Source organism: Macrobrachium rosenbergii, chromosome 14, assembly GCF_040412425.1.
Source record: "Macrobrachium rosenbergii isolate ZJJX-2024 chromosome 14, ASM4041242v1, whole genome shotgun sequence".
In the NCBI taxonomy this organism is placed as follows: Eukaryota; Metazoa; Arthropoda; class Malacostraca; order Decapoda; family Palaemonidae; genus Macrobrachium; species Macrobrachium rosenbergii.
The window spans coordinates 55,661,821-55,676,071 of NC_089754.1; the positions used below are offsets into that span (position 1 = coordinate 55,661,821).

General features: G+C 35.3%; 1 protein-coding gene across 1 annotated transcript in view; it reads right to left on the reverse strand.

The window, feature by feature from the left end:
- Nucleotides 1-14,251, reverse strand: part of LOC136846185 (inactive dipeptidyl peptidase 10-like) — a 721,139-nt gene that overhangs the window by 37,103 nt on the left and 669,785 nt on the right. The window contains 1 exon segment of the mRNA XM_067117007.1: nt 9,642-9,855. Coding sequence (XP_066973108.1) covers nt 9,642-9,855 — 214 coding nt within the window.

Here is a 14,251-nt window from a genome sequence, read left to right on the forward strand (position 1 = left end):
TACGTTATCTATACGATTTTGCTCCTTTGACACAAGTCTGGATTTTTTTTTTTTACTAAGTTCCATTCCTGCCGCAACTCTTGGTAGAGGTTGAGATGAACGCCCGTGCCTGCTCCATTGCTGTGCAACAATGTCTATTTCTGCTCTCTCCGAGATACTGCGTGGATATTTATACTCGGAAATCAATTGGTACTTTTATAGCAGATAGAACTGTGGCTATAATGAACAACAAGTTTTATTTTGGTTTTCAGTCATTCACGTGTCCAGAAAATTATTTAATACACCACAGAGTGAGGTAAGATGGAGCCGAGTCAATTTTAGCTCTTTTGGGAGATGAGTCTTGCCACTACCACTCACTTCAGCATTCCTTTTCTTTTAATTACGTCCGGTTCAGCTGCATCGAGTGCCTGAGGATCTATTTGTGGCTCCTGGTTCTTTCCAAGTGCCACATTTAATTGCTTTATGCTGGGTGGAGGAGGGGAAGGGGGCCCCTGAACCATTGATCTGAAGCGTTGGGATTGACTTCCTTTGCTCGAAGACACACTCAAGCACATTTTCCCTTACTGAAATTCTAAGCCAGAGAAAGGAGCTAAATCGTATGGATGTTGTAAGGATGTGGGTTTGAACAATACAAATATTTATTTAGGGCTTGTTTGTGAAAGACAGAGGCCCCTTCACATTTGAAGTGTTCTGAAGAGGATGTATTTATAGAATGATGCATTTCAGTTCAAATTTATGACTGCATGCATTTATTGACACTTGATTATGAATCTTTAAACATACTTTAAGTTATTAGCCTGAGAATTGCACGCCTGAGATTTGTACTTCTACGCCGGGTTCTACGGTATAATGTATGTAGCGTTCTGACATTGTTTTTGGTTCTATAATGTATGTAGTGTCCTGACACTGTTTTTGATAGAATAATGATATTCTCTATGACTTAATCTGCATGAGGATTGTGGTGTCTCTGTCTGAGTATGGTCTTGAACTACACTGGGGTGGTGTGATGGTTGACTGAAAGGCAAGAGCTCTGCCGTTGAGCCTCAGAAGTGAGAAGGGAATGTGGCGTCAGCTCGCTTTGTCGAGAGGTTCGTCTCGGTGGCAACAAGCTCTCTTTTGAAGAAGAAGAAGAAGATGAGGGGTTGCTCCTGTCGTATGCTCGCTTGAGTTACGTATTACAGGAGTTTTGAATTGAATTGAATATAGAATTTAGGCCAAAGGCCATGCACTGGGACCTAAAGGTCATTCAGCGCTGAAACGGAAATTGGCAGTAAAAGGTTTTAAAGGTGTAACAGGAGGAAACTCGCAGTTGCACTATGAATCAACAGTTAGGAGAGGCTGGAAAGTCAGATGGAAGGAAGAGAATATGGAAGGAGGTACAGTAAAAGGATTAAAAGGGGTTGCAGCTTGGGGCCGAAGAGACACGGCGCTAACCCCCCCTACGGGGTAAAGATTTGGATGTGAAATAATTGATGATTGACGATGCTTTTAGCGAAGTTTGTGATGAACTTTGAAGATGTTATGTTTTGAACTTTGAAGATGTTATCTCTTTTCTCTCTCTCTCTCTCTCTCTCTCTCTCTCTCTCTCTCCTTATACCCACAGACAAGAGAGGTGTAAAATGTTGGAAAACGCCCCTTTCCGTTAAAAGCATTTAAGAGAGAGTAAAATTTCTATAAATCAATGTAAGGCATCAATTTGAACACATCGCTGTCACGTGGAAATGTGATAAAGAGGAATTTCATCAAGAAGGCAAAATTCTCTTACAAGAATATTTTTGAAAATGGGAATGGAGATGACTGTCCGAGAAATTACAAAAAAGCGTGGTGATATGGCGACTCTCAATAGGGGGTCTTACTGACACGCTGATTTGGGTGAAATGTCGTGTTGATAAAATCATAATATTTTCAGTTCTGATTTTTGTATTTTGAAAGACCATGAATGCAGTCTTATGAATATAATAATAATAATAATAATAATAATAATAATAATAATAATAATAATAATAATAATAATAATAATGAATAATATGTTGGTTTGGATGAAATATCACTTGGATGAAATGATCATTTTAGTTTTCTGTAAAAGAAAACTATTGGGCCGACTTTGTCTGTCCGTCCGCACTTTTTCTGTCCGCCCTCAGATCTTAAAAACTCCTGAGGCTAGAGGGCTGCAAATTGGTATGTTGATCATTCACCCTCCAATCATCAAACATACCAAATTGCAGCCCTCTAGCCTCATTATTTTTTATTTTATTTAAGGTTAAAGTTAGACATAATCTTGCTTCTGGCACTGATATGGGCCAGGCCACCACCGGGCCGTGGTTAAAGTTTCATGGGCCGCGGCTCATACAGCATTATACCGAGACCACCGAAAGATAAATCCATTTTCGTTGGCCTTGATTATACGTTGTAGCGGCAATACTGAAAACTCGATTGCGCCGAAGAAATTTCGGCGCAATTTTGACTCGTTTACTAAAGCAACTCTTCACTCCACGTGGAGTTTTCTTGTCGTTATTCTTTTCTCCAGACTTTGACCTTGAATAACTTCGGCAACTTTGAAAAAGAGAGAGAGAGAGAGAGAGAGAGAGAGAGAGAGAGAGAGAGAGAGAGAGAGAGAGAGAGTTGGAGCTCCAGACACAGCCATGATGGCGAGGCAAAAGTTTTAAATTAGCTCCAACTGGGTCTCTGCAGCCTCACCTGTATACATGCATAAATACATACACATATATGCATCATACATACATACATACATATATATACGAGTCCTCACACTAGGATCCTGCAAGGTCGGCCAAACGGAATGCTTTAAAATCTTTTTATCAATATATAATACAATAATAATAATAATAATAATAATAATAATAATAATAATAATAATAATAATAATTATTATTATTATTATTATTATTATTATTGTTATTATTATTATGTAAAACTAAATGCACAAACACAAGTTAAAAATGATCAAAGTTTCTTCGGCGCAATCGAGTATTCTGTACATCGTGTAATGCTGTATGAAACTCTCAGCCGGCCGTGGCGGCCTGTGTCGTTGCAGTGCCAGACGCACGATGATGGCTAAATCTAACCTTAAATAAGATAAAAACCACAGAGGCTAGAGAGCTGCATTTTGGCATGTTTGATGACTGGAGGGTGGATGACCAACATATCAATTTTCAGCCCTTTAGCCTCAGGAGTTTTTAAGATCTGAGGGCGGACAGACAAAGCCTGCACAATAGTTTTCTTTTACAGACAACTAAAAAGAACGCTACCGCTTCATTTAAGTTCATACAATTGGCGTAAAGGGAGAGCGAAAACTGGATATACAAATTTGGGGAGCCTGCACCACAAACCGATTCAGTACTGGTATTTAATACGCGTAACAGCCTCGTGTTACGAAAGGGTGGCCTCGCGCATCAAATATAAGAAATCGATTACTCTGCAGAAAAGGAAAGTGACACAAAACGTGCTGAAAAATCCCGAGGAAAAGAAATGACAGGGTGATCTGGAAACGAAGATAATAACAGAAGGCGGAAAACTGAAGAATTGGTAAATGCAGGTAATCAGGACAGAGACAGGAAAGGTCTGGGGGACAAGAATAAAATGCAGGGAAGAAAATGGACCACGAAACAAATGCAAAAATGCGTAGAGACAAAGGCCGAGAGAGAAAGAAAAAATAAAAAAAACTCCCTAGGGGACTTATTGTGGACAAGATTAGTACTTGCAGCCTAACAGTAATGAGACCTTGGAAATAATTGCTTTATAATTTCCTTCATCACAGAGTATTTCTCCTTGGTATCTGCTGAAGTAGAGATAGTGTGCACGGGATATCGCAATCATGCACGGAAAAAAAATGATGTATGATAATTATCGCGGGAAGAATATGTACAAAAAAATGTTAAACAACGAATTCTGTGCGTGGGATTGCTTCTGGAGGTGGAAAGAAGGATAAATTCGATAATATTGCAAGGCAACATGTCGGGATTAAAAAAAAGAATACATTCGATAACATTACAAGGCAACATATAGGGATTAAAAGAGAATAAATTCGATAACATTACAAGGTAACATATAGGGATTAAACAAGAATAAATTTGATAATATTATAAGGTAACATAGCCTATAGGGATTAAACAAGAATAAATTCGATAATATTACAAGGCAATATATCGGGATTAAAAAAAAGAATAAATTCGATAATATTACAAGGCAACATATAGGGATTAAAAGCGAATAAATTCGATAATAATACAAGGCAATATATAGGGATTAAAAAGAGAATAAATTCGATAATATTACAAAGCAACATATAGGGATTAAACAAGAATAAAATTCGATAATATTACAAGGCAACATATACGGATTAAAAAAGAATAAATTCGATAATATTACAAGGCAACATACAGGGATTAAAAGAGAATAAACACAATCGATAATTTTACAAGGCAACATATATGGATTAAAAAGAATAAATTCGATAATATTACAAGGTAACATATAGGCATTAAAAGATAATAAATTCGATCATTTTACAAGGCAACATACACGGATTAAAAAGAGAATAAATTCGATAATATTACAAGGCAACATATCTGGATTAAAAGAGATTAAATTCGATAATTTTACAAGACAACATATCGGGATAAAAAAAAAGAATAAATTCGATAATACTACAAGGCACCATACAAGGATTAAAAGAGAATAAAAAAAAAAATTCGATCGTTACACAGAATTCTTGAAAATCAAGCAATTTTAAACGCCCACTCAACACACAAAAAACAACGGCACCTGAAAAGCCAGAACTGAAGACTTGCGGAAAACGAAACCATTCAAAAAAATCCGGAAAGTGGCACAGGACCGTGAATATGAATGAAAACAGAGTGAGAATTCAAGATCCGATAATTTCATGGTGGGAGAACAGAAAATCGACAAGAAGTTCATGACTCGATAATTTCATGGTGGGAAAATAGAAGCACAGTCAAGAACAGAATTGCTACTTAAGGAAGGACTGTGACCGGGTCAATGAGAGTGCCAACTGAGTGCCAATTAGTCCATGTTTTGACAGAGGACTTGCGTGATACTGTGGTCACCCAAGAGTGCCATTAACTACAGAGGGGGTCTCGTTTAATGCTTCTTTACACTGCCAGTTTTAAGGGTTAGGAACTTCTTTACTGAATTAGCGCACGCATGCATGTAGCAAACACAAGCATAAAATGCTTGAGGATATATTCACATATATTATATCACACACACAAACACACTTACATATACAAACATATATGTATAAATAAATAAATAAATAAATAAATAAATAATATATATATATATATATATATATATATATATATATATATATATATATATATATATATATATATATATATCTCACATTACCACAGGTGAAAAATAAGAGACAGGGTGTAGGTCTGATTGAGTTTCGACTTTATTTCCAAGCCACTGACGAATGGCTTGGAAATAAAGTCGAAACCGGTCTCTTATTTTTCACCTGTGGTAACGTGTGATAAATGAATCATGTATAAATGTGATAAAAATCATCATATATATATATGTATACATATTTATAACTCAATCACGAAAATATGGAACACGATGAATATATAAATCAAGACAAAAATCCGGAATGCTGAGCAAAGGACAAGAAGTCGAAAGGCCTTGCAGTATTCCACTGTTTCCCTTTCCTTCGTGGATTTTGTCTATATATATACATATATATATATATATATATATATATATATATATATATATATATATATATATATATATATATATATATATATGTATATGTATATATACATATACATACACACACATACTGTATATGTATCAAATATTCCAACGTGGAAACCTTCAAGGTTACTGAACAAATTTTCGAGACTTGAAGATATAATCTCCATGGCAGAGACAATATATAAGAGTAAAGATTAAAAATAGACTTAGCAAAACATTTTACCAATACAGAAGTAAAAAAAAAAAAGTAAAATCCTGAAAATAAAAGATTTTAAACTTTAAAGGAGAAAGCCTCGCACCAAACTCACTCATACTTTAACTGAGTGGCATTTTCATTTGCAGGAAAGAGAAATTCGGCTCAGTACTCCACACAAAACAGTGGAAGAGGTTTGGAAGGAAAATGTAAATATTGGTGTTTCTCTTGATGCTTTTCACGTTGCTACCAAAAAAAATCCAATGATTACCCTCTCTCTTCCTCTCTCTTCTCGAATCAAACCATAAAACAATTTTTTTATAAGCATTAAAGAGCCAAACTTCTACTGTTCCGTATACAACCAGATTCTCCGTCCGGAAATGAGAGTGTCAATCAGTTTTCAGTTCTCAGAGAGTTTGGTAATAGTCATTCGTTCTTCTTCTTTTTTGCTTCACTTTTTTTTTATTAATTTTTTTGTTTAGTTTCTCAACTTCTGCACATTTTATGTTGAAATGTTTTAAGATTTTTTTTTATTTTGTATGTTATATAAGTTCTCGGCCCTGAAGAAGAAACTTGTCAGCCTCGGAATATTCGCCAAAAAACTCAATGTTCCAAATGTCCCAGTTTAAACACACACACACACACACACACACACACACATATATATATATATATATATATATATATATATAATATAAATTTAAATTCATTCTCAACCCTATTAACTTTTTGAAATCATTTCTGTTCGCCAAAGTGAATGTCCAAAACACTATCTGTATTTGGCGAAATAAAATATTTGACAATGCTTTAGCTCATCAGCACCTTCCAATATTCCACGGAGATGAAACTTCCTTCCAGCTGAACTCTATATTTGAACGAACCAGGCGACGCACATCAACTCTTCACGGCAAAAGATAAGAAGAAGAAGAGATACTCACATTTAAAGCTGTATAGAAGAGCGCACCAACGTGAGAATTTGCGAAATAAAATCTTCTTGAAGAAGAACTAAGCAATAGAGAAAAATATTTAGTAAAAAAAAAAAAAAAAAAAAAAAAAAAAAAAACGAATTATTGAAGTTATAGGGTGACATAAAATCATATTTTTGTTTTGGCAGGATAGTTATCGCCTGCTGAATGCTACCCATAATAATGTTGGTTTATACGAAAGAATTATAACTTGTAGCCCGATATATATATATATATATATATATATATATATATATATATATATATATATATATATATGTATATATGAGAAGATATTAAACAGGAACTGCCTTTCTAGGAAGAGCAAGAATTGGTGCAAGTTAGGAATGAGTGGTGGTGCTTAGGTGTGTGTAGGGGTTTGCAGTGGGCTCATGATTAACCTTCCGTGTCAGTGGATATAACCTTCCATGTCAGTGTATATAACTTTCCTTGTCAGTGTACATAACCTTACATGTCAGTGTATGTAACCTTCCATGTCAGTGTATATAACCTTCCATGCCAAGTGTATATAACTTTCCATGTCAAGTGTATATAACCTTCCATGTCAGTGTACATAACCTTCCATGTCAAGTGTATATAACCTTCCATGTTAGTGTATATAACCTTCCATGTCAAGTGTATATAACCTTCCATGTTAGTGTACATAACTTTCCATGTCAGTGTATATAACCTTCCATGTCAAGTGTATATAACCTTCCATGTTAGTGTACATAACTTTCCATGTCAGTGTATATAACCTTCCATGTCCATAACTTTCCATGTCAGTGAATATAACATTCCATGTCAAGTGTATAACCTTCCATGTTAGTGTACATAACTTTCCAAGTCAGTGTATATCAGTGTGTCAGTACATAACCTTCCATGGCTGGTGTACATAACCTTCCATGTCAGTGTGTATAACCTTCCATGTCAGCGTATATAACCTTCCATGTCAGTGTATAAACCTGCTAATGTTATGGAATTTTTAGTGCACAAGGGGATTCATCCACGATTCAGCAGTTGAAATTTGCATATACATTATATATATATATATATATATATATATATATATATATATATATATATATATATATATATATATATATAGTGAGCGAACGGGCAGTTACTTCATAACCAGAACAAAGAAAACTTTTAATACAGATATAAATCGGCACGCACAGGCTTTTGAACACCGAACAATCAGACCTCTATTTAGGTAAGGCAGACCTCACTATGAACGAGACACCGTTTAATAATAAAGAGATTCATGGTGGTTCTCATTTTTTTTTTTTTAACAAGCTGAAATATCAATGCGTTTTGATTACTGGGCGTTTAAATAGAAGTGGCTTTTGACTAATCGCGCGCGGCTGACTGACTGACTGACTGACTTGATAAGCCGACCAAGTTTTAGAGTCGGGCTTTTGTAGATGCGTCAGTTGTCTGACGCCGAGTGACCTTCTGAAGCCCTACTACAATGAGAAGCTTTCTGTGTCTCGCCTGTTGCAGCAACACCGGCCAACAACAACAATGAAGCTGTCCTAAAGAATACCTTCGTACGCCACAACAATAGCTAAAGCGTCGAGTTCAAAACGAAACCCACGGATTAAAAAAAGAAGAAGAATAACTAAATAAAAAAAAAAAAAAGGACTGAAAGCCTTTGTATTCGGCTAATGAAAGAATATCATGACGCCCTATTTCATTGTCAGCGTAGGCGTGTCCGGTAATCTAAAGGCATGCGGGCGTGCTTGCGTGTGTTCAGTTGATTAATGAAAAGGGCGTTTTCTCTCGCTTTAATGGTGGGGAAAAGCGTTAGCCGTGTCATTAAGGGCGCCGTCATGCTCTGGGGCGTATCTTTCTCAGAGCAGACTTTTTGAAAGGTCTCATCTGCGTTTCTTTGGGGGATTTCCTCTGGAGTTGGCACTTATCTATTCAATATCTCATTTCAAAAAGTCAGGCAAGTATCAGCGGACATGCAGAAATGACTGATACCGTTCTAGCACTCAGGCTTCAGCAGTAATTATCTTTTAATTACACAGTAACAACACCTCGGTTCCAGTCACGAAGCGGCATGGTTCTGAATTACGCATAAAGCCATGGAAATGAAAAGCTCCCAGTGGCAAAAATATATCTCGCTCCGCATACCAGATGGGGTTGGATATCTATAAGTGCTTTTATCATTTGTTTCATTTGCTAATGGTTCTTGTACGGTTTGTTCACCGGTTGTTGCGTGTAACTTTAGAAAATCAATTTCTCTTTCCAGAACAGTGGTTCTCAACTGGGGGGCATCAGCAATTTCCAAGGGGGGTGCGAGCCCTGGGGAAAAATTAAAAGTCCTCTAATTATATTCGTTATTCTCTTAACAAGAGTCGCTAAGAAGCAGCGTCAAGTATCTCACTAATTCATTCCCAAAAAAATAAAATCATCCCTTCTCTTTCTCTTTCTCTTTTTTTTTTTTTTTTTAAAAACACCCCTTCTCTTTCTTTTTTTTCCATTTTCCTTGAAATCTGGGAGTGAATTTTACTCATAGATGCAAGGGGTGGGGCATGGGGGGACGGACCACCTCTTAGAGGGGGCATGGTAATAAAAAGGTTAAGAATCGCTTTTCTAGAAAATGCACGTGACAAAGGACAATATTACCTGTATAAAATGTTCCCACTAGACACACAAATGCCTGATCCTGGCAAGGTTTCCCACCAAGCATTCCTAATGGACCAACCGATCTGCTTATTAGCACTTACTTGATATCCATTTCCCGTTGAATCCAGGAGGATTAAACTGGCCCGAGAGGACGTCTGCTAGGGTGAATCTGGACCCTTTCACTCTGGGTCCGGTATCAGGAGGCGTTAGGAGGACCACAGAAAACAGAATTAGGCCGCACACACATCCTATGACCAGGAGCGCGATGAGAATTCCTCGCCAGTTGCGTTGGTTAGGGGTGGAAGCCACGAGTTCCTGTGAGGGGGGAGGCGAGAGAGGAATATTAATTCCAGATTTTAAACCTGACTTTTTATTAAACCTACCATCAGCCATGACCTGTTTTCAACGAAAAGAATATGAATTCTAGATTTTATGTCTGACTCTATATTAAACCTACCATCAGCTACGCCCTGTTTTCAACGAGAAAGAAAAATGGGATATTTGCATACATACATACATACATATCCAACATGTATTTATACATACGTAAATATATATATGAGGCTCCGAAATATATATATGAGGCTCCGGGCAAGCAAAGGTCTATTCGTCACGCCTTTAGAATTTTTTTTATATACAGAATTAAGCTTCAACTACAGTGCTGCCAATTACAAGAGTACGGGAACCATTTCACTAACTGTAAATATAAATACATCCATATTGCCATTCAACTTTTGATGTGCTTCCACCAAAAAGGTGGAAGTTAGCTTTGCTCAAAGCATGATAATAAAAATCGCGCCCCATCGTCTGATTCGAGTATGAGTGCATATGGTCTCGCTATTTTTGCAAAATGTGTACAGGTTTGAATTGAACTGAACTGAATAGAGAATTTAGGCCAAAGGCCAAGCACTGGGACCTATGAGGTCATTCAGCGCCTGACAGTAAAAAGGTGACGAGAAGACCTTCACTTATGGTGGGCCCCACATTATATATATATATATACACACATACATACATATATATATATATATATATATATGTATGTATATATATGTGTATATATGTATGTGTATATATGTATGTATATATAGTATGTATGTATATATGTATGTGTATATACCCACACGTTTCCCTACTCTATTTCTCCTACTCTACGTATGAATATTCACCTCCGTACACAGATAAAAAGTTTCAACAACCTGCAGATTTTTCAAATTGCCCCCAAAAATGCAGACTTCGGTTAATTCATTGCCATTCGTGAATATTGGCTTAAAAAGGGGTATTGTAATGTTAAGAGTTCACAAACCATAGTACATGTTTACATCTTGCAACTCCATTTACCGCCCTTGCACTGCACTAATCATTCACTCATGAAAAACAGATGCTGTCAAATCACGCCCTGTTTTCAAGGCATCCTTCTGAGTCACACTCGATTCCTCTTCAGACAAAAGTCGAAATGAAACCCAGGAAAGCGCAACAGGAATGACATCAACGAGTAACGACATGAGGATCACCTGAGTCTTCCCAAAGTGGCATTTTAAAATTTTTAACAGCATTTAAGGAATGAGACTGTCAATTTATTTAAACAGCATTTATGGAATGAGACTGTCTATTTAAACAGCATTCATGGAATGAGACTGTCTATTTAAACAGCATTTAAGGAAGGAGACTGTCTATTTAAACAGCATTTAAGGTATGAGACTATCAGCTGTATAACAATCACTATTCAGATTCAGAGTTGGGTTACTTTTATTACAGCTGATATTACTACTTTACTGTTCATTCCCAGTTAAGTTCGTCTGATTCACTTTTTAAGCTGCATTATTGTATTTACTTCTGCCTGAAGAGGATCCAAAGGTACAATGATTCTTTTATGTTAGAAGATGCCTTAAGGAACGGGGTTTTAACTGTAAATCAGCGGTTCTTAACCAGCGGGTCGTTTGGGGTTTCTCAGGGGCTCACAGAGGGTTTGGGGCGGAGAATATAATTTATTTTCAAATATTTGGATTAGCCATTTCAAAATTTATTATACGGATTACGGTAATATCCTGAAGAGGGGGGGGGGGGTGGGGAAGGCCACTAGCTGATCCAGAAAAATGTGTTGGGGGCACCAATTTTCATATACATATATATGTACATGTATATGTACATATATGTATATATACATACATACATGTATATATACATACTGTATAAATACATGTTTATGTATATATACATGTATAAATTTTCTTAATTTTATCAATTCTATAATAGATTTTATATTTTTTCATTTTTATATTTCTCATTTATTATTATCTAAATCTTCAATATTATTATTTTGTAATTTTTCATGGTGAGGGGGCACGTGCCCAGGTCCCCCGCCCCCGATCCGCTAGTGGGTCATAGGATGAAAAAGGTTAAGAACCAGTGATGTAAATTTACCATGAAAAGTACATTTATAAATGTTGAATAAATACATCTCCCTTTTTTATAACTTCCTAGTTGGATTTTAATGAGCACAAATATTATCAAGTCGATAAATAATGCTAAAATGTAAATGAAATTTCAACTTCCTGCGTTTGTCTGGTTCATGATTTTTTGTGCTTTTTAATATTGTCAACAGATATATTTAAAAAATCCATCATATTTCGTTAGATTATGAGTGATAGAAGTCTACCTTTTTTTATCCGCATATTAAGATAAATAAAAAAAGTGTTAGTAATATTCTAGTACGTAAGATGTATCACCTTTTAATTAGAGGACAAGAAAATTAACTCAAATAAGAAGGCATTAATGAAATTACTTTTAAGTTCATGGACATCAACTTTATCAGTGTTGCTGTGTATAACATTATCTCGCCGTCTTATTGACGTGCATAATCTGTAATCTAAGCAGATTAACCTTTGGCAAGAAAATATCTTGACTCTCTGATCGACAATATTAATGAAAATGTAGATTGGTAATTCTTAACTAAAATGAGGGCTAGGTAATGCAACAAGTACCTGATCAATTACTCATCTTGCTCAATTTTTTATTAAAGACTTTCAAAGCTCATGTCATCCCTTTTTCCCAAAATGGAAGTTTTTTAATTATGTAAACAATCTAAAAAAAACAATACATTTATATATGTTTATATATATACATAACCAATATATATATATGTATATAGATAAGTATATATATATATATATATATATATATATATATATATATATATATATATATATATATATATATATATATACTGTATATATAAAACTGTATATATAAAACATATGCACCTTATCAAGTAAAACTAAGAATAATACATGACAGACAATTTGCACTATTAATCATCTTATGCCCTCATTACGACGTTCAACCAGGCACTACCACAAACAGTATATTTCACACACACAAACACACACAAACAGAACAAATGATATGAAAACAACACAGCTAAAAAAAAAAAAAAGTGACGAATATCATCTTATATTAATATTATACCATCTAAAATACTAAATAACTATTACACATGAAGTAGCTTTAGAGACTCTCTTCTGCAAGTGATTCTAACATTGCTGCTCAACACTGTTCAATAGTTGTCCTTAAACCAGACAGTTACTACACTTCTGTACAGAGCTAAACGTGGCTTTTTTTTTTTTTTTTACGTGTGGCACAACAGGAAGCGGACAGATTTACGAGATACAGTAACATATACTGAAGCACATCTATATATTTAACACCGTTGCAGTCTTATCGGTAGGGCGCGGCTTTGTCGCCGGAAAGAAAGCGTGGTTGGTTCGCGAAAATGCGACGAAGTCCAATGCGTAAAAATGCCACGCATGGTATTATTGTTACATCGAATCGTCATCATCACTTGGACGAAATATGGAAAGATAGATAAACTAAAGCAAGAAGGATGAATGAGAGAGAGAGAGAGAGAGAGAGAGAGAGAGAGAGAGAGAGAGAGAGAGAGAGAGAGAGAGAGCAAAAGAGAGAGTCAATATGTTAAACAGATGTTTGTTTGCTATAGTTTATAACTCAATAACCTATAGTTTCTGGTATATATATATATATATATATAATATCAATAATATATATATAATATTATATATATATATATATATAAATATATATATATATATATATATATATATATATATATATATATATATATATATATATATATATATATATATATATCCCAAAGATTGGGTGGTCCAGGTGGTGTTACCTTCCAGTTGGTAGCCCCAAGCAGACTGGCTCACGGGTAGAGAACAGCCAGAGGTTTAGTCAACCTGTTCCTGCCGAATACCCATTTTTCACTTCCTGGAATTTTGACACTCCGAATTATGTAGCTTTCCCGTTTACACCCACCAACCACATTCTTCTAACTACCACGACCATAATTGAATAAGTGAGTCAACAAAGACACAACTGAATTTAACGAACTGGAGATCATTGCAAAACACAAGGACCAATGTGTCTCAAAATTGGAAAGAACAAAAATGCAGCCACTTGTGATAACTGTTTGAATATTATATATATATATATATATATATATATATATATATATATATATATATATATATATATATATATATATATATATATATATATATATACACACACACACACACACACAACCAACATACAACATAAAATGTCAAGTGTCCTGTCGAAGAACATGCCACGAGTGGTAAATATATGCACAAAATGAAGTGAACTGCGCTTAACCACGCTATTA